At 33.0% G+C, this 22,143-nt stretch overlaps 1 protein-coding gene across 1 annotated transcript in view; it reads right to left on the reverse strand.

Annotated features, from left to right (window-relative positions):
* Nucleotides 1-22,143, reverse strand: part of LOC129495604 (low-density lipoprotein receptor-related protein 1B) — a 1,831,349-nt gene that overhangs the window by 480,191 nt on the left and 1,329,015 nt on the right. Inside the window, exons 33-35 of the mRNA XM_055303278.1 lie at nucleotides 16,782-16,926; nucleotides 11,916-12,037; nucleotides 9,961-10,092 (exon numbers count right to left, since the gene is read on the reverse strand). Coding sequence (XP_055159253.1) covers nucleotides 9,961-10,092; nucleotides 11,916-12,037; nucleotides 16,782-16,926 — 399 coding nt within the window. The remainder of the gene's footprint in view (nucleotides 1-9,960; nucleotides 10,093-11,915; nucleotides 12,038-16,781; nucleotides 16,927-22,143) is intronic.

A 22,143-nucleotide genomic window follows, 5' to 3' on the forward strand; every position in this document is an offset into this window, starting at 1 on the left:
CATATGACCTCATTTTCCCTGAATTATCTTTTTAAGAGATAATCTCCAAATTTAGTCATATTGTGAAATGCTGAGTTTTAAGACTTCAACATATAAATTTGGGGGGACACAATGCAGTCTCTAATGGGTATCCATTTGTATCTCAGAGATTTATTTTAAATCACATATGAATGAATGATGCTGAAAATAACTTTGAATTACAAAAGAATATTTCTAAATAGAAGAAAGGCATTGTGTATACCCATACCAAAACCTGCACTTGAATCTTCCTGAAAGTGTTATTTGCAATAGTTAAAAAAGTAGAAACAACACAAATGTCCATCAACTGATGAAGGGATAATGAAAGGTGATATATATCCATACAATCAAATATAATTTGCCCTCTTACCCCCACAAAAAAAATAATGAAGTACTGGTATATGCTATCCCATGGATGAACATTATGCCAAGTGAAAGAATTCAATCATAAAAGACCACATATCATATGATTCCACTTGCATGAAATGTCTGGAATAAGCAAATCTGTATAGACAGAAAGTAGATTAGTGCTTCCCTTGAGACTGACAAGTTGGAAGAAATATGAGAATTATTAATGAGTATGAAGTTTCCCTTTAGGTTAATAATAATGTTTTAAAATTCAATATCGGTAATGATTGCACAACTGTGAATATACCCCAAACCACTGATTTGTTAATTTTTAAACACATGGATTCTATGGTATGTAAATTATATCTATAAAAAGTTGTTAGCTAAAAAAAAAAAAGGAAATTTGAGTTTGAGGAATTAATATAAATACTGAAAAAGATTTATCGCCCAAGCTTAAAAATAATCAAATATCCAAAAATATTGGAAAAGTCCAAACTAATGTTATCTGATTTTATAATAAATAAAAATAAGTCCCACATCGGGCTCCCTGCATGGAGCCTGCTTCTCCCTCTGCCTGTGTCTCTGCCTTTCTCTCTCTCTCTCTTTGTCTCTCATGAATAAATAAATAAAATCTTTAAAAAAAAATCTTAGCTCTTATCCCTACTAATAAAAATAGATAGAATAGATAACAAAATAAAATTTTGAATCCGTTCATTCAGAATTTAGAAAATAAGTTTTCATGTATAGTTAGAACCTTGAATTACTGTGAAATCATCAGTTCTTTAGTATCTTAATATTTAATTTGTAATGAAAGCAGCAGTCAAAATGGGATCTCCCTATCAACATTTTCCCCCTCGAAGAAAAGAACAGATTCTATAACACAGTCTACTTTCTATGCTCACACTATGCCAATCTAATTCTGATTTCATTCACATAGGTTTTAATGACTATTGACTAAGAAAATAGATGTTTGTTTTTTTTTTTAAAGATTGTTACTGTTGAGAGTGTTCCTATTGGAAATTTAATGGCCAAAAAGCTGGAAGAAACCCAGAGAAATGATTATTCAGAAGAGTTGGTTTGTTCGTTTTAACTCCTTATTCCAGAGCTAGAATCGTAACCCTTAAGTAATCTATTCTAGTATTTAATACACTCACAAACAAGTTCCATTTCTGGTTCCATCTGAGTTTTTTTCCTTTTTAATTTATATCTAGCTCCTCTCATTCAGTTGGCAGTAAAATTAAATAATAAATAAATAAAACAAACAAACTTCTAGGCTAAAGCAATCAACCTTGTTTCTCAATATAGTCCCAGATGAATTCACTGACAGAATGTTTTACTCATAGTAATTGATGGGGGCTAACATGTCATCCTTGGAAGAAGATTTGCATAATTGCTCTTGTGCACCATAGTAGGCATACAGAACTGGCAATTGTTGCCAACTACTTCAGAGCTCCCTTTCTGGCCACAGATTTCTGGAAGGGGACACTTGATGCAATGTAGTACTCATTCTAAGCGTGGTTAACATCAGTCAACACTTAGCCTGCATTGGTGACAAAAAAGAACGTAACTACATTAATAATTCTGCTTGTGTTACACATCATTATATCCCCCAGGCCATCCTAGACAGCTCTAAGAATTTTCTTGAAAGAGCTTTCTTAAAGAGCTTTTGTGCCAGAGAGTTGTCAGTAGAAGATTTAGTGTAAGTTAATTTTACAGGAAGACTTTCCCAGACACTGGTCAAAAACTGTAAAGTGGAGGTTGGAGGGAGTTGCTGGCTTTTCTTGAAAGATTTAAGTCAAAATACATAAGTTATCCATACAGTAACATCGCTGATAACCTGAACCAGCCATCAAAATTTATTTCTTAGACAATAGTATGTGGCGATTAATACAGATAACACATCTGTAATACTGTGATAAGCAGCCTCTAATGTACCCACCAATGATCCCTACCACCGAGTATTGAGTCCCGTCTCTAATCCTTTCCCTGTGAGTGTAGGCTGTATCTAGCTGCTAGCTTCTATTCTAAACAGAATGTACCAAACATGATGAGATATCCTTTCTGAGATCGGGTTGCAAATGGTCTGGCTTTCACTTTGTGTGTGCCATTTCTCACTGTATTGTTCACTAGCTCTAAGGGAAGCTAGCAATCATGTTGTGGACTGTCCTAAGGAGAGGCCCACATGACACGAAACCTAAGTCAGTAATCAGTGAAGAGTTGTGACCCTCTGTCAAATAGCCCACAAGGAACTGAATCCTTGTGAACACCCATGTGAACTTGGAAGCAAATTCTCCCTAGTTGAGCCTCCTGAGGAGACCACATCTCTAGCCAACACCTTGATTGCAGCCTCATAGAAGCTATAAGATAATAAATGTTTATTCAACGCTTCAAGTTGCTAAATTCAAGTTTGTTATGCAACAATAAATAATACAGAGTGGAATAAATTAGTTAGTTTTTTTTTTTTTTTTGCCTTTCTTCTTCCTCTTCTCCTGTCAATAATAATCATCATCATTTCCCTCATTCACCTGTCACCTGCACTATTAGTCTTCTGTCCCTAAATTCATCAGGGGCAATCCTATAGTTGGTGACCATATTATCCTATCTCCCAAACCCCAAGCCCTGATACTGTCTGTCAAATATCTTACCCAATCATCACTGCAGTACGATTACAATTCTTGTTAGGAAATTATCAGGGTTCTGATGTTGGTTACTTCACTACTGGTTATTCAATCCATAGTTGATGTCAATTTCAAGGGCAAAAACTCAAATGCAAATCCTGAATGCAGAATTTCATTTGGGCTTCTTGAAGTAACCAGTTATCTTCTGTTATCCATACTTTATCCCCAAACCCACTTTCTTCATTTTTAAAATGAAAATACCACCTCACCTACCTCAACAGAATATTTTGATGAATTAAATAGCACAAATACAAAGAAGTTTTCTTTTTTTTTCTTTTTTTTTACAAAGAAGTTTTCTAATCATATTCTTGCAATGTATTGTTTAATAAATGTTAGGGTTTTTTGATGCTATTGTTTTCTCCTCAAACTTACTATTCCTAGCCCACCTGAGTGATTAGTTCCATTTCTAGTCTCTCTACTTCAGCCAAATCCTTGTTCTAAAAGTAGTAAGGAATTTACAGAAATAATTAGTTCTTTATTCTTCTTATGTCCCCAAAGGATCCACTTACTACACTTACTACTTACTGCTTCTGGATAAGAAAACAACCAAATAATAAAAAGGAATTAAAGATTCTGACCAGCCCAAAATCAATTAAATAACTTCCATTTTTCTCTATTAACTAGGAAATCGTCTACTTGATTAAAAACTAATGATCAATAATCTCAGAAGCTGAATCATAGCTCTTTATTTTTTTAAAAGAAAGGATATCAAAAAGAAAAAAATAGACTAATATATTATTGGTTTTCTTAAAATAGGGGAAAAACACTTTTTCAAGGTGAAAAATCCTTTTTTAAGGTCACAATTAACAGTGTTAACGGTATCAATGTACCTAGGCTAAAGGAGACCTCAACATTATCATTTGACTTGTCATCACATCCAGGACTGAGTTTCTGGGAATAAACAGGTGGCAGTGTATTGTCTAAAAGTCAGAGTACAGAGTAATTTGACAAACATCCATAAGACTGACCTACCTAAAAAATATTTTCTTCACATCTCTTTAATGGTGTATTAGTTGTATTTATGATATTGGGTTAAGATACTGTGCTTTGCTCAAACACACTTAGTAAGATAACTTGTAAATCTCTTAGCAGCCATTAATAATTTACCCTGAATTAGTGTAGCTAAGCCTTTTGAGAATAGGTTTCGCGGTAACTCAGTTTTGACAAGGAAAAGAGTACAGAAATATATTAGAGAATCAAATATGAATGTAGCTCTGATGAAAAAAATTCTGAGCCGCTAAAAAGAAATATAGCAGCATATATGTTGACTCAGGAGAGGGGAAAAAGAAAGGTGACCAAACACGGAATCGATGTGCTTCAAGTGAATTTGTCTAAAGTTGGTGTTGACACATTTTACTTTCATGAGGAGTGCTAACTGCCTGAGCAAGATGTTTCCATGAGACTTGCTTCAGTGATTCTCTCAATAACTGAAAGAATAATATATGTCCCAAATAAACTGATCAAAGTCTTAATCTTAGCAGGGAATCGCTGTGCATCTTCTGGGCTTTTGGTTTCCAGTAACCTCTGGAGAGTTCAGATGCCTGACAAAGCTATCTGTTTATGTTTTGAGTTTAGAAATTATCCAAATATGATTTGTGAGATATATGCAATATTTGTTTGACCTGTAGTTCCTTACCTATGTATGTTTATGATATTTGTCTCCAAGGATTGTTGAAGTTTCTGTTTAGTTGTGGTAGCTACTACTTTGCCTTTTGAAAGATATACTGGACTTGACCATCAACAAATACATACAAACTGTTCACATGATTTGAAAATAGTCTTGAAGCAAGTTTGAAATGACAACGCAAAGTAGTATTGGTTCATTGTTACAAGAACAAGAAGAAATGAACCAGTCCTAAAAATTCACTTTGTAGCTGAGGAAATGGTTTTCATAAAATTGAAAAAAATGTCCCAAAGCAACAGTATTATATTTCTTAAGCTATTGCTGTTACTGACATAAAAAGAATTCTTCCTATAATTCTTCTGTGGCCTTGGTTGGTGACAAAATGGTTACTAAAAAAATTTTGTGAATAGCTGTTTTCTAAGCCTCCAGGGAAAATAAAAGACTCTCACTTGAGTGCCACCTGCTTCAATTATTAAATGGGTTTAAGGTCGCATGATTCAATGATTCAGTATATGAATCAAAACAAAATATGATCTTCTACAAACACAAATTTGAGGAAGTGCAATGTAGTTTATCAAGTAATGCCAACAATGTCCAAATAAAACTTTGTTTCAATGGCTACAGATATAAGATGGTATAGTATAAAGAATTGGAAGTAGGATACTCAATTATCAAACAACCTCTTGATCTCTCTCGGTTCCATTTTCCTTATCTGTAACATGAGCAAATGCTACCACATGGTATCAAAAATGTTCCTTCTAGTTCATATATTCAACAATATATTTAAACGTTGCAGAACTATTAAGGAAAGATTATTTCATGTAAATAGGTGACATTCAAATGTGTGAATGTGGCAACAGTATTTTGTCATATATATTCTCCTTCACTTTATTTTTTTAATAGACTTTATTTTTAGAACAGTTTTAGATTCACAGATAAATTGAGCAGAGAACCCCCATGTGTGTTTTCCTCTCATGCACACGCAGTCTCCCCCACTGTCAACATCTCATACCAGAGTGGTACGTTTGTTACAGCTGATGAACCTGAATTGGTATATACAGAGTTTATACTAGGCCCTTTGGCTCAGATTAGGGATTTCTCTTGGTATTGTAGATTCCATGGGTTTTAATAGAGGTTATAAGGACATGTTCCTTTATTGTTTTTATTATCTTAATAGCCAGATCACTATGTGATGGTGTAAAAAGGTATTAAAAAATTCCACATAGTGAATGCTGAGCAATGAGATCTAAATAATAGTCCTTTGATGCTCTCTTAAAAAACAAAACAAACAAACAAAAAACCCTACAGATCATCCATACATGGATTACTTCAGAATCTATTCCTTATTAATCTTCATTCTCTATAGCAACCTACCTGTGATATTCTACACCTGGTAGAAAGTAATCAACATTTGTTAATATTGAGTTGGATGAATCAAATTTGAACAAAAGAAATAAAAAATGAAAAAAAGAATATAAGCTTGAAGTTTGCAGATAAATAATCATTTTGTGAAAGATCCTGTATGTGCCACTCCACACTGCAGTCTCTTTATGGTAAATGTATCTTTCGAAATAATAATAATAATAATAATAATAATAATAACCATTCTCTGAATAAAATGTCCTCTTTACGTAATATCGTACTAGGTGATTATTATTTAAAAAAAAAGTATAAATATCCCCAAGGCAAGGGAAGGGCAGACTGGATAAAGCATTACTTACTGAAGATCCCATTACTAACTGGAGCAATAGGCTTTGTTTTGAAGGTGTTTCTCCTAACTAAAATATATCCTCTAATGCATCAAATTCAATATTCATTCATCAAAAGGAGTATCACCCAGTGGGCAAGGATTTTCAAAGCTTTCCCCACTCCTTGCTCCCCCACCCCCCAGTGGAATGGGACTTTTCCAGTGAAGTGGTAAGAATGCTTTGAACATTTTAAATCTAGCCACAGGGTCTTCTATCTCCTGTGGATACTATCCAGAATTGCTTCATCTGGTGAAAGAAATCCTTTCATTGCAGAAAACTTTATTTCATTAGGACCAAAACTCAGCAGGATTCAGATATGTTAATCCTCATGAAATGTACAGGTTTGAACAATCATATTTATCTCTGTAAAATTGTGGTAATAAAATGTTATGATATAAATTATGATGGTTATACTCAAGAAATGATTCTCTTTCACACCATCTCCTTATTGTAATAGGAGGGTTTTGTTTGTTTGTTTTTGTTGTTGTTATTTAGAATAATGATCAACTGTGTCCTTCCATTGTCATCTTTATCTTTGATTGATCCTAAAGGAGAGATTATGTCACAGAGGTGAATGTCCATTAATGAGAGAAGAGGAAATAGGATCATTGGCCAAGAGAACTAACAATGGAAGAACTTACAATCAGGTAAAACAATGTTCATGATGAAAAACAAAAAGTTGATGTACCAACAATTGGTTTCTGTACTTTGCTCAGGAGCAATCTAGACATTTTCCATTCTTCCTCCCTGAAGCAACTTCTCTCAACAAAGCCACAGAGTTTATCTATTGTCTATAAGGATGTCATGAAATCAAGTTGCACTTATTCTGATCATAGTACATTTTCATAAAACACAATTAGTAAAGGATCAGACTGTACAAAAGATGGAAGCACAAAAAAGGTAGGTGGAGATGTGATTGGAAACTCTTATTATCACGACTACCATCAACATCGTTAGTGTTTTTCTTGGTTCATTATGCACTGTCTGCTGGCCCTCCTAAGTTTATATTTAATGAGTTCCAATAGTTGGCGATATGTTTTAATCTTTAGATATCTGTTCAACCTACTGTTCATTATCATCATAATTAAGTTCATCTTTACTAGGGAATTTTACTAATCTACTCTCTCTGAAGGTAAGAAATAACTATTCTACACAGCTGAACAGAAAATATAGTATCAGTCAAGAGAACAGATGAGGAAATCTTGCTAATTAGAAGTTAAAATATAGCTTCCAGGGCATGTTTCTAAATATATATATCACACACACATATGTCACATATGCTTATTTTTTACAATTCATCATTTTCTATTATTAGATATCACTACTATTTTTGTAACTCCCATTATATCAGGCACTGTATCAAACATTTGTACACATTAATCTTAAAATTCCCAAAGCCCATAAAGTGAAGAAACTGAGCCTCAGGAATATAAAGTAATTTACATATCGCAGGGTAGTAAGAGGGTGAAGTGGCACTAGAATCCAAGTTGTCGCAAAAGTCTCACCTTTTCCTGCTATATGTTTTACTGGGTCCAGGTCTCTAACCCTCTGATTTCAAAGCAACTTTTGTATTTCTGTTTTCTGATTAACAAAAGGGATTTTAAAACGTTCTTGAACATTCTCATTGTATATGTCTATTCCATATGCCTAGATCCTTTTACATTTAGAAGAAGAAATAAGTTTTCTAAAAACAATTTTTCCCTGGGAATTGAATTTAAAAATATGCAAGATATGATACGAAGAACATAACATTTTGACTAACTACTGGTAATTTATCTGATGAAAAACTACATTGATGCGAAATAAATTTGTTATGATATTAATAATCACTGGAAATCTAGAAATAGAGTACTGTTCTCTGCAAATAAAAATATCCTCTGTCAGGGCACATTATATGAGACTTAACCATTTCAGGACCAGTATAAGGCCTCAGAGAGTGAATTCAAGTTATGCAAATAATCATTCTACCCTTAAGAAAAAAGAGATTTACTAATGATCTAATCAGGACATTTACACCACCAAATGTTCTAATATTGTACCTCACCAAAATTTTCCAAATACTTTCAAAAGTCATTATGAAGTCTTTAAAAAGAATCTAATATGTGATAACAGCTAAAACAAGGGATTATATGTACTTGCTAAAAATATATGCATATATACATAACGTCTTTCAAGAAGTTCAAGTTTTCTTAGTTTTGTACTTAATAAATCCTATATAATAAAATTCTAAAGAATAAGATGCATGTAATTAAGATGCAGGGTAGGTTATGCATGGTAGGATAGTCAGTCTACCCTGTATAATGAGGTTTGATCAAACAGATTTGCTTGATCAAAAATCACATAGTGATTTTGGCAAAATTTACACATTGCTCAATAAAATATACTATATTTGAATTTCCTTTTAGGAAAGGTCCTTTTAAAAATGTGGAAAGTTTGTCTGTATAGGATTTCAAGCATTTGTTACAAAATAATTTACTTAAGAAAAGTCTTCTTTGAAATGTTTCTGAAGATCCCCAGTAATGCATTAAATTGTAGCCAGGAATTTCATTAACACATGATTAAACAAAATGTGTTAGAATTGGGGGGGGGGGGGGAAATAAGCTTACAACCAGAGTCCCACATGCTGATGCTTAGAGTTTTTTTTAAGATTATAAATCAAAGAACTGCTAGTTTTTTTTTTAACATTAGACGACATTAAGTCTTTACAAGTCAAAAAAAAAAATACTGTAAACACCCATATACAACTTCAGCACTAAAACAATAATATGGGAAGCATAGGATTTAGTTCATTGAGAAGTAGAGAAATTTGCTTTTATAAGTTTAGACTCACAAGTGTAGAATAATGGATCTGAGTATAAATACCAGACGCATATCTAATGCTTGTACTATGCCCAAAGTTAGCGATTAGGGCACACACACAAACATGTTTTCTTCAATAAATTGGATGGTATCTATCATCAATTTCCAGTCATACACTTATATTAGCACGGGAAAATGTTAGTGTCCAATCTGCTTTATTTCACTGTTTGCTAAAACAAGAAGATAAGGTAAAATCTGACTCCAAAATGATGCATACCAGATTCAAAAGTAATTTAAATGACACATTTATAACTGTTTTCTTATTTCAATTTCATTTGCTACTACCTACATTAGAATACATAATGTTTATGAAAATATTTTAAGTCATATAATGTGTTAAGTATATAATTAATCAAAATGTTTTCTGTATCTGTACCTATAATTGAATAAAAGTAAAAGTATTATTTAAAAAAAGAGACAAATAAATATGAAGCAACCAAAAGCCTATCACAGCATTTTAATGCAGTTAAAACTCAAATTCAGTATTACGAAATTTTTACTTGATTTTTTTTTTCAGGGAAACATATCTAGAACAATTTGTATTAGGTTTAAAAATTCATTACTAATTTGCTTTCTTATTCCTCATCTTGACTATCAGAGTACAGACGGAAAGGTTATATTTCCATCATGTATAATAAATCAAGTAAAAACATTATACATAAATTATGAATAAAAAGCTATTTACCTGCATGGAAATCTATCCCAACAGCAAATGAAGTTCCTGATATAGGCATCAATGCATCCATTTTGTCACTTGGTTCCAGAGGTATTCCCCTGATTCCTTCATGAACAGAGTACATAAGAAATGACTCTATACCTAAATTGGAAAAAAAAAAAAGTCCCAAGTGAATATTTAAAACTAAAATCTTTCTACTAGCATTAATTTGAAGATTCTTAATTTTTTTCATAAAACATATTTCTCAGACTTTTTTTATTTTTAATTGCACACTACACTTCTGACTAATTGAAAGGTCGATACATTAGTGGTTCTCAAACTTGAGTATGCATCAGAATCTCCTAGAGGACTTTTTAAAACAGATTACTGGGGCTCCCATCCCAGGGAATTGATAATTTGAATTTTTGAAAAGTTTCCAGTGATGGCACTACTGGCCTGGGAACAATACTTTCATAAACACAGAGGTAAAAATATATTGGAGAATATATTTGGTCTCACAACCAAAGTCCACCTCCATTTTTCTAATGCTCAATCATCTTGTTGCTTACATATGAAAATAAACTTTTATTTTATATATAATTTTATATAGCTACATTATTGCTGTTTTTCTAACAAATTTAGTCTTCTTAAATCATTTTGAACACTAAAAACATACCAAGTACATAATTTTTGTTAATATCTTGATATTCCAGCATCAAAAGTATGTCCTAACATATTCACATACATAAAAGCTGGCTACCAGAAGTCTGTATGCTAATATTTATGAATTTTTCTAATATGCCAGAACATGTCTTTAGATTCATATTTTCTTTTCTTTTCTTTTTTTTTTTAAAGATTTCTGTATTTAATTGAGAGAGAGAGAGAGAGAGAGCATTGGGCATGTACTTGTGGGGGAGGTGAGACAGAGAGGAGGGAGTCTGAGAGTCTGATGCAGCCTTGATCCCATGACTCTGAGATCACTGCCTGAGCGAAAACCTTTATTTAATAAAATTAAGCTATGATCACTGGATAGAAAGATCATTCTAGAACCAAATTTCTTTGGGACTAAGAACCAGAATCTATGAAATGAGAAATAGTAAGATGGGTCTTCTAGGTTCCAATTCTCTGGCAGTGATCTTTCTCATCTAAGCAAATCTGAGCCCTGACAACCTCCCTTGTGTTTTCTCTCTCTTTTTTTAAAAGATTTATTTATTTATTTATTTATTTATTTATTTATTTATTTATTTATTTATGATAGACATAGAGAGAGAGAGAGAGAGAGAGAGAGAGGCAGAGACACAGGAGGAGGGAGAAGCAGGCTCCATGCCAGGAGCCTGACGTGGGACTCGATCCCAGGACTCCAGGATCGTGCCCTGGGCCAAAGGCAGGTGCCAAACAGCCGAGCCACCCAGGGATCCCCTGTGTTTTCTCTTAAATAGGTAAAAGCATAACTGAATTCTGATTGAATTATAATTGTAACCAATCGATCAGTGCTTTTTACTTCAACCCCTGCCTTTTTATGTTGAAGGTAGCTTCTACTGGGTTTGGTTAAAAGTTTGATAATAAACTGTTATTCCTGAAAATAACTAAACAATTACAAAGTTTTAAAGAACAGTAATACTCAAAATATTTTAAATATTAATAATCCTACATATATGAGAATAAGCAGTGAATCATTATCCTAAAGAGAAGCTAATATTTTTTTCTTTTTTTTTTTTTTAAGATTTTATTCATTTGACAGAGAGAAAGAGAGGGAGTACAAGCAGCTGGAACAAGAGAAGGAGAGGCAGATTCCCTGCTGAGCAGGAAGCCTGATGTAGGGCTCAATGCCAGGACCCAGGGATCATGACCTGAGCCTAAGGCAGCTGATTAACCACCTGAGCCACCCAGGCTCCCTTTTTTCTATTTTTTAACTGATTTTTGTTGCCTAAAATTTACACAGATAAAACAAATGCATCAGAATTAAATTTTTCAAGACCTTATACCTTGACATGACATACGGTTCTTTTGGAGATAATAACCCACTGTACACATGCAAGTCCTTGTAGTTTCAGATGTTGGTAAACAAAGCTGAGAGCATCCACCATTATTTAGTTGGCAAGAATTGCTGCCTGCATAGGAGGAAAACAAGCAAAAAAATATTCAAGAAAAATAAAGAGTATCATTTGATATGAATAATTTGAACAAATATGCTTTTGTTGATTTATAAATGTTCATACTGGTTAGTATTTTATTGCCTTGAATAAGTTGAAGTGGCATATTGCATTTCAATTTGCCTCCCCAAAAAAAAGTAAACAGAGAGCTAATGCATGGCATAATGATTATACACAGCAATACTATAATTAATTTATAGTATCAATTACACTTTGATTACAATTCAAAGTTGCTAAGAGATTAGATCTTAATTGTCCCCACCACAAAAAGGAAATGATAATTATGTGATGTGATAGAAGTGTTAACTAATGAAGGTGTAATCATATGCCAATATATAAATGTATCAAATCAACACATTATATACCTTAAACTTATACAATCTTATATTTCAATTATATCTCAAAAATACATTTTAAATTAATTATTAAAGAATAGTTTTTTATTTTTTTATTTATTTTTAATTTATTTATTTATGATAGAGAGAGAGAGAGAGAGAGGCAGAGACACAGGCAGAGGGAGAAGCAGGCTCCATGCACCGGGAGCCCGATGTGGGATTCGATCCCGGGTCTCCAGGATCGCGCCCTGGGCCAAAGGCAGGCGCCAAACCGCTGTGCCACCCAGGGATCCCAAGAATAGTTTTTTAAATAGCAAAGTTTTAAAACCGCTGTGCCACCCAGGGATCCCAAGAATAGTTTTTTAAGTAGCAAATGAGTGATAAAATTCATAGCTACAGAAGAGCAAGTGAAATCGGTTTGTCATGAATACTGTCATAGACTTTTGCAATATTTTAAGATCACAGAAACTAATGAATTTTTTACTATGATATTCCACTTCAACTCTACAATGACTTCCTGTTCAAGAATATTCTATTCAAATGTGTCAAATAAATAGCTGTTAAATTATATTACTAACTCAACTTAAAGATGATGTCATTAAAAGAAAGGTTCCATAACCTTGATGATATAAAAAATTTTGACATATGTATGTGTATGTATATACACGTACATATATATTTAAATAATTTCTTTAAAGCAAGGAAATAAATTTTACTATCCCTAGGAACATAATTCTCCCCAAATATATTTAAAACACACCCATAAGAGTTATCTAATTAATTGGCATATTAATTCTCCTTATTCCTGCATTGTAGCAATGACAAATATTAGTCAGGTAATCACAGGTAGGCATTCTATAAAGATGTTCCATTGAATTTACTAGGCCCAATGTACTAATTAAAGCTGGTAGCGTGACGTTAAGTAATTTACAATCTTACCCAGCAAGTTCATTAAATATCCAATTTTTACAACATTTTTATTATTCTAGGACATGCAATGCCATTTACTGGATGTTCAAGCTCTAATATGAAGTGCAGTAAATCCAGCGAGAATTACAAAGCATGATGAAAGCTATATATCAATAGTGTTCTATGGAAAATTCAAAATACCAATGCAGCTCATTATTTCTCATCTCCTGAATTCAAGATACTCTGATGGGATTTAATTGTTCAATTGAAGCTGTCTTGAGTTCTGTCTGTCATTATTGAAGTGTGAAATATTCTCAACTTGGGAGATTTCTCATCAGGAGACGTACCACATTCTCTGCTCATTTCCTATAGTTACCAGTTCAGTCAATGCTGAGCTCCATTCTATACATTCTCCACATGCCAGGATGAGAGTTGCCCTGAGCTTTTGAAATGATTACTTTTATCTCCTATATAAACTAAAGATTAGTTGATTTAGTACCCCTTCCCTCAAGCTGACTTATATACTAAAATGAAATTTCAGATCTCTATTTTAATGAGATAGCTCTATTTACAATAATCTATATTGACCTTATACATATTTTATTTCATAGAAAATATATAAACATATATTAATGCAATGCCAAGCTATGGAAATAAACATTTTGATATAGCTTTATTTCAACTACTACTAAAGACACAAGCTGAAAAGAGATTGACAAGAAATGCTTTCAGTATAAAGTTTGAAGAAACACCAAATGGAGAGAAGGGGAAACAAGGAAATTGAAATAAAAAAATAATAAAAAATATTCAGGAAGAGAATGAAATTACAAAAAATAGGGTTCCATAACCTTGATGATATAAAAATAAATGAAAAAGCAAAAGGAACTTCTAGAACTGTACATTTTTAAATATAATTGCAATTATAGCAATATATATTGCACTATACTCATTTTTTGACAAATAATAAAATTAGCCTATGTTAACAATTATGTTCTACAACAACATACATTTCATGTATCATTTGTTGAGTCTGTACTAGTGAAGGAGAGAAAAAGGGAAAAAATGAGTCATTATTTGGAATAAATATCTTTGCCTATTAAATAAATAATTGATGTAGGAAAAATATGAGAATGATTTTAAAAGATAGCAATTTAGGTAATGATTATCTAGTAAGTTAGAAATACTAGGTTGGCTTAATATTTTGCAATGCTACTGATGTTCAAACCTCATGCCCCAATTCCCTAGTGGGGCTAGAAAGCCCACTTGACTAATGAGAAGTCTCAGCTCTCCAGTGATCTGTGTCACAAATGATAAATGAAGTAGCTAATTGTACTTTGAAATCCAAAGAGGTAGTAATGTTAACACCTTGAATAATCCTAAATTGCTCATATTTCATACTAATGAAGCTTTTAAAGTACCTGCCGTGATTCTGTTAATGGGATTCTCTTTAATACAGATGCTTTTATCAGCATATTCTTTTAGTAAAAATAGTATTTTCACTGAATTTTAAGCTTACTCATATTATGCCATTAATTCCTAAGTATTATAGGTCTTTGTCACTTTAGTAATACTTTCACAATGTATAAAATGCCCAGCTCTTCCTATAGGATCAAACCCTTACAAGATAAGGAAAATTTTACTAACATGAGCAAAAAAGTGAGCCAAACATAATATAATAAATTTTTCCTCCAATAAACTTTATAATAGGAGAACTCTATATATTATATTAATTTACAATTTCAAAAAAAACATGTGTTCATATTTCGGGAAAAAAAAACAAATATATATTTTTCAGTGTCCTGTTTGGAAATAATGTATTGCTGCCTCTGTTGTATTTTCTAATGTGGTTTCAGATATAATCTCATTAAGTAAAGACTATAAACTAAAGTTTATCATAGTACTATAAACTTTTATACTTTGCAAATATTTTGAAATCCACAAAAATGTCATAATATTTTATTTATTAATAATGTTTTATTCTCAATTATATAACCTATTCCCCATGACTCGAATGCCAGCAAAGTTATTTATTCTGATACAGAAATCTTCCATTACAGAATTGCTAGTGAAAACACTCCTGTTTATTATTATAAATGGCGATTTAGAAAAAAAAAAAAAGAGAGGCGCCTAGGTGGCTCAGTCTATTAAGCGCCTGACTCTTGATTTCAGCTCAGGTCATGATCTCAGTGTTGTGAGATCAAGTCCCATGTTGGGCTCCCTGTGAGGGGTGGAGGCTGCTGTGAGATTTACTCTCTCTCTCTCTTCCTTCTTTCCCCACTCTCCCTCTATAAAAAATAAATAAAAACTAAATAAAAAAAAATAAAAAAAAATAATTTAAATGTCAGACAGCAAAGACAGATTTGTGTGTAAGAATTTGGGTATTAGTTTCTTCTAGACCATGAAAGGAGCCCAGGAATCACTTCATTGTTTTGTTTTGTTTTAAAGCAATTATTTTCTTTACATTTTTTTTCCCATGAAACTTCAGGAATGATTTCAGACTAAAATTTGGCCCATCCTCTGTAGAGGGATGGCAAACATGAATCTGATTTTCATTTTGTCTCTGGATGAGCGGGTATGGCTCCCAATTGGTTTCTCTAATAAATTCTGCTGATTGATGGTTGTCACCTGTCTTCAAAATGAGTGATCCCCTTGGTTCACTATTTCTACCTCTACTGTTCTCTGCTTCAGTCTATATGCCCAAATCCTTCAGATGAAAATCCCTTTATATTTTCTTGAAATGTTTTTCCTAAGAAGAAAAGTATGTGAAGCTAACTAAGGATTTTCATGGCAGAGACTAAAGTAGGAAAGTATAATACAGGAAAATATTTTTTTCTAGGAAAACAGTTCTGCTAATGTCATGGGTCATGAAACAAAAACTAAGAAAGGACTAGCAGGTGTGGGGCTGTCCTGGCTGGTATTTCTAAACTAATTGCCATTTGGGCAATGTGACAAGTCCACCTATGTAAACCATCTGTTAGTTCTCTCACTCCATTTCACTGCACACCATTTGGACAAGCAAAAACAACAACAACTAAAAAGCAAAATGCTTAGAGCCAAACAATGCAGTCCTTTTGGATGTGAAATTCTTACGTTGACATAGTCCATCTGAAGTCCCCTAGTTCATTCAGTGACTGGGCTTAATTATACATTGTATATATTTGGCTGGGATTTTTTTTTCTTATTCTTATATTTTTAAATCAAGAACTAGATAAGACCTCTTTGAAGACCTGACAAATTAAGATTCCCTGGGAGCCCTTGCTAATGTCTGGAAAGCTCATTATATACCTTATGTTAAAGGCATTCCTTCTGCAGTATTAAGGAGCATTTGCCTCTCTCCCCCTTTATTTTAACTAGAAGCAAAAATGCAAACCTTTCAATTGTTGAATTGTGAAAATAATATGAAAAAAGAGCATTATATATTCAAAAAAGCAGCACAAATTCATTACAGTGTGACTTGCCTTGCTGTGCTTCTTTATCATACACTTTCATATGAACAACCCCAGAAGTCTTATTTCGTAGGACAGTGGGGTTTCTTCCATCCCTTTTGTTGCAAGTTCCCAGCTGAGCTAAGTTTTGGTCTGCCCACCACAGCTTCTTATCTAGAAAAGTGAAAAGATTTCTTCTATGAAAAAGATAATCATCTTATTAAATAATAATAAACAGCTATTAAAGTATAATACTTTCTGATTTCCTTTGTTACAGTCCCAAACTCCGTTTCTAAGGGAAACAATGAAATCCCTTCCACTCTTTCAAAAATACAAACCATCGAGATATTTTATTGTTTAAATTTTCCTCCCTCTTCTCCAATTAGAGATGCTTGTCTTAACTTTTCCTTTTTAAAAAAAAAACCAACACACAATATAAATGAAGGCATATTCAAATTAATATAGAATGAAGATTATACTATTTACATACTTAAACACGACCACAGTAGTACTGTATTATATCTGTAAATGAATAGCAAAATCCAACCAAATATTCAAACAATTATAAAAAAAGATTGTACTCTTTTTGTTGATGGTATGTAAGCTTTTAATAATTAGCACTCCCCACTACTGAATTACTCATAGTAACCTCTTTTCATTTTTTGCACAGCTCATGCCCCTTTCTTCAAAATTTTAACAACGTAAGCTCTCCTCAGTGTATGTATTGAGTGCATTTATTGAATATTGTTTTGGTAGCAGAGACTCTGCAATGTGCACAGATAAAAACAAAATAAAACAAATAGTCCTGACCCTAAGGAAACTACCATGCTGGTGAAGAGGATACATTTATTATTATTTTATTTCAAATTATCATACCAAAACTAGAAGGAAACTATTACCATTCTTATTTTATAGATGAAGAATTAAAGATTCATAGAGATTAATTATCTCAGTTGAAGAATTAAAGATTTATAGAGATTAATTATCTGTTTGTTCTCTATAGTTAAGAGTCTTGTTTCCTGGTTTGCCTCTCTCTTTTCCTTCATTTCCTTTTCAACTTTTTCCTTTTCTTTTCTTTTTTTTTCTAAATCAGCTTTTTTTCATAGAATATCACTTTTTACTTGAAAGAACAACTGACAATCTATGCCTATTCAGACTTAGGTATTTGGCAGATATTTCTCAAAAATGAATGAAATGGAGAAGAAAGGTGGAAGACTGACAATACCCAGCTTCAAGATTTACTATAAAGCTATGGTAATTAAGACAGTGTGGTGGTTACTTGTAGAAGAATAGACAAACAGATCAATGGAACGGAGTAGAGAGCCCAGAAATATACCCTTATAAATAAAGTCATCTAATCTTTGACAAAGGAGCAAAGGCAATACAATAGATAAAAGACAGTCTCTTAATCAAATGATGCTGGGACACTAGGGCATCTGTATGCAAAAGACCTTTATTTACTCTTTACAAAAATTAACTCAAAATGGAACATGAAACTAAATGGAAAATGGAAAACTATAAGACTCTCAAGAGATAACATAGGAGAAAACTTAGATGACTTTGGGTATGGTGATACCTTTTTAGTTACAATATCAAAGACATAACCCAAGAAATAAATAATTGATAAAATGGACTCATTCAAGTTAGGACTTCTGCTCTGCAAAAGAAAATATCAATACTTAGAAAACAAGCCACAGACATGGAGAAAATATTTACAAAGGGTATCTCTGATAGAGAACCATTATTAAAAATGTACAAAGAACTCTTTAAATAATCCATTTTTTATAAATGGGCCAAAGACTTTAACAGACACCTCATCAAAGAAGATATGCAGATGCAAAATATGCATATGAAGAGATGCTCCACATCATATGTCATCAGAGAAATGCAAAGTAACATATGAGATACCACTAGACACCTATTAAAATGTATAAAATTCAGAACACTGACAACACCAAATGCCAGTAAGAATGTGAAGCAACAAGAACCCTCATATACTGCCGATGAGAATGTAAAATGATATAGCTATTTTGGGAGGAAATTTGGTGATTCCTTGCAAAATTAAAAATACTTTTGCCATATGATTCAGCAATCTACTCTTTGGTATTTACCCAAAGGAGTTAAAAGCTTATGTCTACACAAAAACTTACACATAGATTTTTACAGACTTATTCATAATTGCAAAAACTAGACTTAACTAGAAAAAAAGGAAAGGAAAAGGAAAGAAAAGGAAAGAAAAAAATAAAAGAAAAGAACCTTTATCCTTAACCACTAGAAGGTAGTCAACTTGTGGCAGACTCCGTTTTGCTTACCCAACAGGCATTCTCCTCCCTGTCGACTCTGCTAAAAAAGAATTAATTCCACAGGCAACACTCAAAATGCCAAGCACATTCTTTTGCATTCTTCTGGGCAATAGAGATGGCCATTTAACCTAATCTTGATTACAATTTCAGGGCAGGAGGGGCTTCTAAGAGTAAGATAAACCATGTCCTGCCTATGCAAAAAATCTCTGAGGATAATTGGATTCTGACAGGGTAGTACAGGGCTGTCAAATAAATGGTAGGAGAGGCAGAACTGAAAGAACCATGTCCTTGAGTACCAAGCCCAGGAAGGACTATGAGGATCGGATAACAGGCATCTCAGTATTGAGCAGCATGAAACTAGGACCATGGATAGACTGGAAAAACTACTCTAGGTTGTTGCAGTCCTCTAAAAACATACCATTCATCAATCCTAATTCTTGTTCAAGGTTCTTAAAATTTCTCATTTCCTGATATTGTCTTAAATTTAAAATTCCTTATCGAGTTTTTAAATCATGACATAATCTGAATTGATTGCACCTACTAAGATGTCTTTCCAACTTCTCTTTAGTACATGCATTTAATTCACTCTTATCTCTGCCTTTGGCTCAGGGTGTGATCCTGGAGTCCCAGGATCGAGTCCCACATCGGGCTCCCTGCATGGAGCCTGCTCCTCTCTCTGCCTGTGTTTCTGCCTCTCTCTCTTCTCTGTGTGTCTCTCATAAATAAATACGTAAAAATATTTTTTTCAAAATTCACTCTTATCACCTCATAATATACAGCTATTCATTCACTTTTCAACTAAGATTGAGCATCTATTATATTTACAAAGTACTACATAGATAGTGGGAAAATGAAAGATGTCTGTCTTTTCGGATACTATGTTCTAGTGATGGAGAAAGAAAATGTAAACAAACAGGATAGAAATGACTGAAATTCCTACAAATCAAAAGCAAAAATGAATAACCTAATTAATGAATAAAGGACTTGAATAAACATTTTTCTAAAGAAGGCATCCAAATGGCCCATATATATATGAAGAAATGCTCAATATCACCAATATCAAGGAAATGCAAATCAAAACCAAAATGAAATATCATCCTACATTTATGGCTATAATTAAAAAAAATAAAAGATTAAAATGCTAGCAAGGTTATAGAGAAATTGAAACCTATGCACATACTGCCTCTGGGAATGTAGATGGCAGAGCCACTACAGAAAATATTATAGAGGTTCCTCAAAAAATTAAAAATAGAACTATGACAAGACCCAGCAATCTCACACATCTGAGTATTTGTTCAAAGAAACTAAAGTCAGGATATCAAAGAAATATTAACACTCCAATGTTAATTGCAGCATAATTCAGAATAGCAAAAATATACAAACAACTTAACTGTCTGTTGAAGGATGAATGGTTAAAGAAAATGTGGCATATACACACAACGAAGTATTTTTCAGCCTTAATAACAAAGGAAATATTCTGGTAGAGAATGTTGATAATGGGGAGGCTATCAATGTAAGGGTATATAGAGAATCTCAGTAATTTCTTCTCAATTTTGCCATGAGCCTAAAACTGTTCTAATAAAATTAAGTTCTCAAAAAAAAAAAAAAAAAAAGCTGAAGATGTTGCCATATACAGCAACATGGATGAATCTTGGGGAACATCATGGCTAAGTAAAATTAGCCAGTCACAGAAGGACAAATACTTTATGATTCCACTTACATGAGGCACCTAAGCTTGTCAAACTCAGAAACAGAATAGAATGGTGTTGCCAGGGGTTGGAGAGAGAAGGGAATGGGGAGTTGCCCTTCAACAGATATAAAGTTGTAATGGTACATCAGCTTTACAAAAGGGGGTAAATTCTAGAGATCTGCTGTACAACTTTGTGTCAATAGTTATCATATTGCACACTTAAAAATCTGTAAGAGTGGACCTCGTGTTAAGTGTTCTTATCACAATATAAAAAAATAGGAAAGAAAATAACTGAAAACTTCTACTAGTGCAATGAAAAAACATAGGCACCGTTCCATTTTTTTACTTATGTCGGTTTCCCATCCATCCTCTGCACATAATTCCAATACGGTCACCCTTAATTGCACAAGTAGAACCCCACTCTCACCGAAGTATTTCAGACTAGCATATCCCACATTGACTCTTCCTTCTCACTGATGCTAAGGCATCTACAGACAGAATCACATGGTTTACTGTTTAATTGTTGTTTTTCCCTTTCATTTCACTTGTACTAATTTTGACTCTTTATCCATAGATGAAAGCTCTTGAGAACAAGGATCCTGTCTTGTACTTCTTTACCTTCTTCACAGTGCTTTGCATCCCTTTGAACTGAGTATGATCTAGAAATTTCCTAAATACATGTGAAATGATTGGGGAAATAAATATGTCTAAAAATATCTCCCATAAGAAATCATAACTCGGAAAACATTTAAACAAAGCCATCTCTCCCATTCCCTGTTGATATTATCTTTTTAAAAATATCTCTTTTTAAATATACTTTTCAAGGATCTAACACAAAGAACTTTTGTTTTTACTCTGTATTAGAATCACATGTGTTTCTCTTGCTTTTTCTTTCTCACATTGTTATTGACTTGAATATACTAGCAACTTCAGAAATTACCAGAATGTAAAGACTGCTTGCTTAACTTGATGTCAGTAATTATGAGTATCTCTACTCCACCATTATGGGTTAACCTGTGTCTCTCAAAATTCATATGTTGGAAGTCCTGACTCCCAGTATTTCAGAATGTAACTATTTTTAGAGACAGGGACTCCAAAGAGGTAATTAAGTTAAAATGAAGTTATTGAGATGAGTCCTAATCCAATATGACTAATGTCCTTATAAGAGAAAATTAGAAGCACTGAGTAATGTATAAAATCATCGAATCATTATATTGTACACTTGAAAATAACACTGTATGTTAATTATATTAGTATCTGAGATAGAGGGAGAGGGAGAAGGAGAGAGAAAATTAGGACATAGATAAACATAAATTAGGATTAGATAAATTAGGACATAGATACACACACATAGGGAAGACTCAGGAAGGAGAAGACACCCATTTATAAGTTATGGAG

Source organism: Nyctereutes procyonoides, unplaced genomic scaffold (assembly GCF_905146905.1).
Source record: "Nyctereutes procyonoides isolate TBG_1078 unplaced genomic scaffold, NYPRO_anot_genome, whole genome shotgun sequence".
In the NCBI taxonomy this organism is placed as follows: Eukaryota; Metazoa; Chordata; class Mammalia; order Carnivora; family Canidae; genus Nyctereutes; species Nyctereutes procyonoides.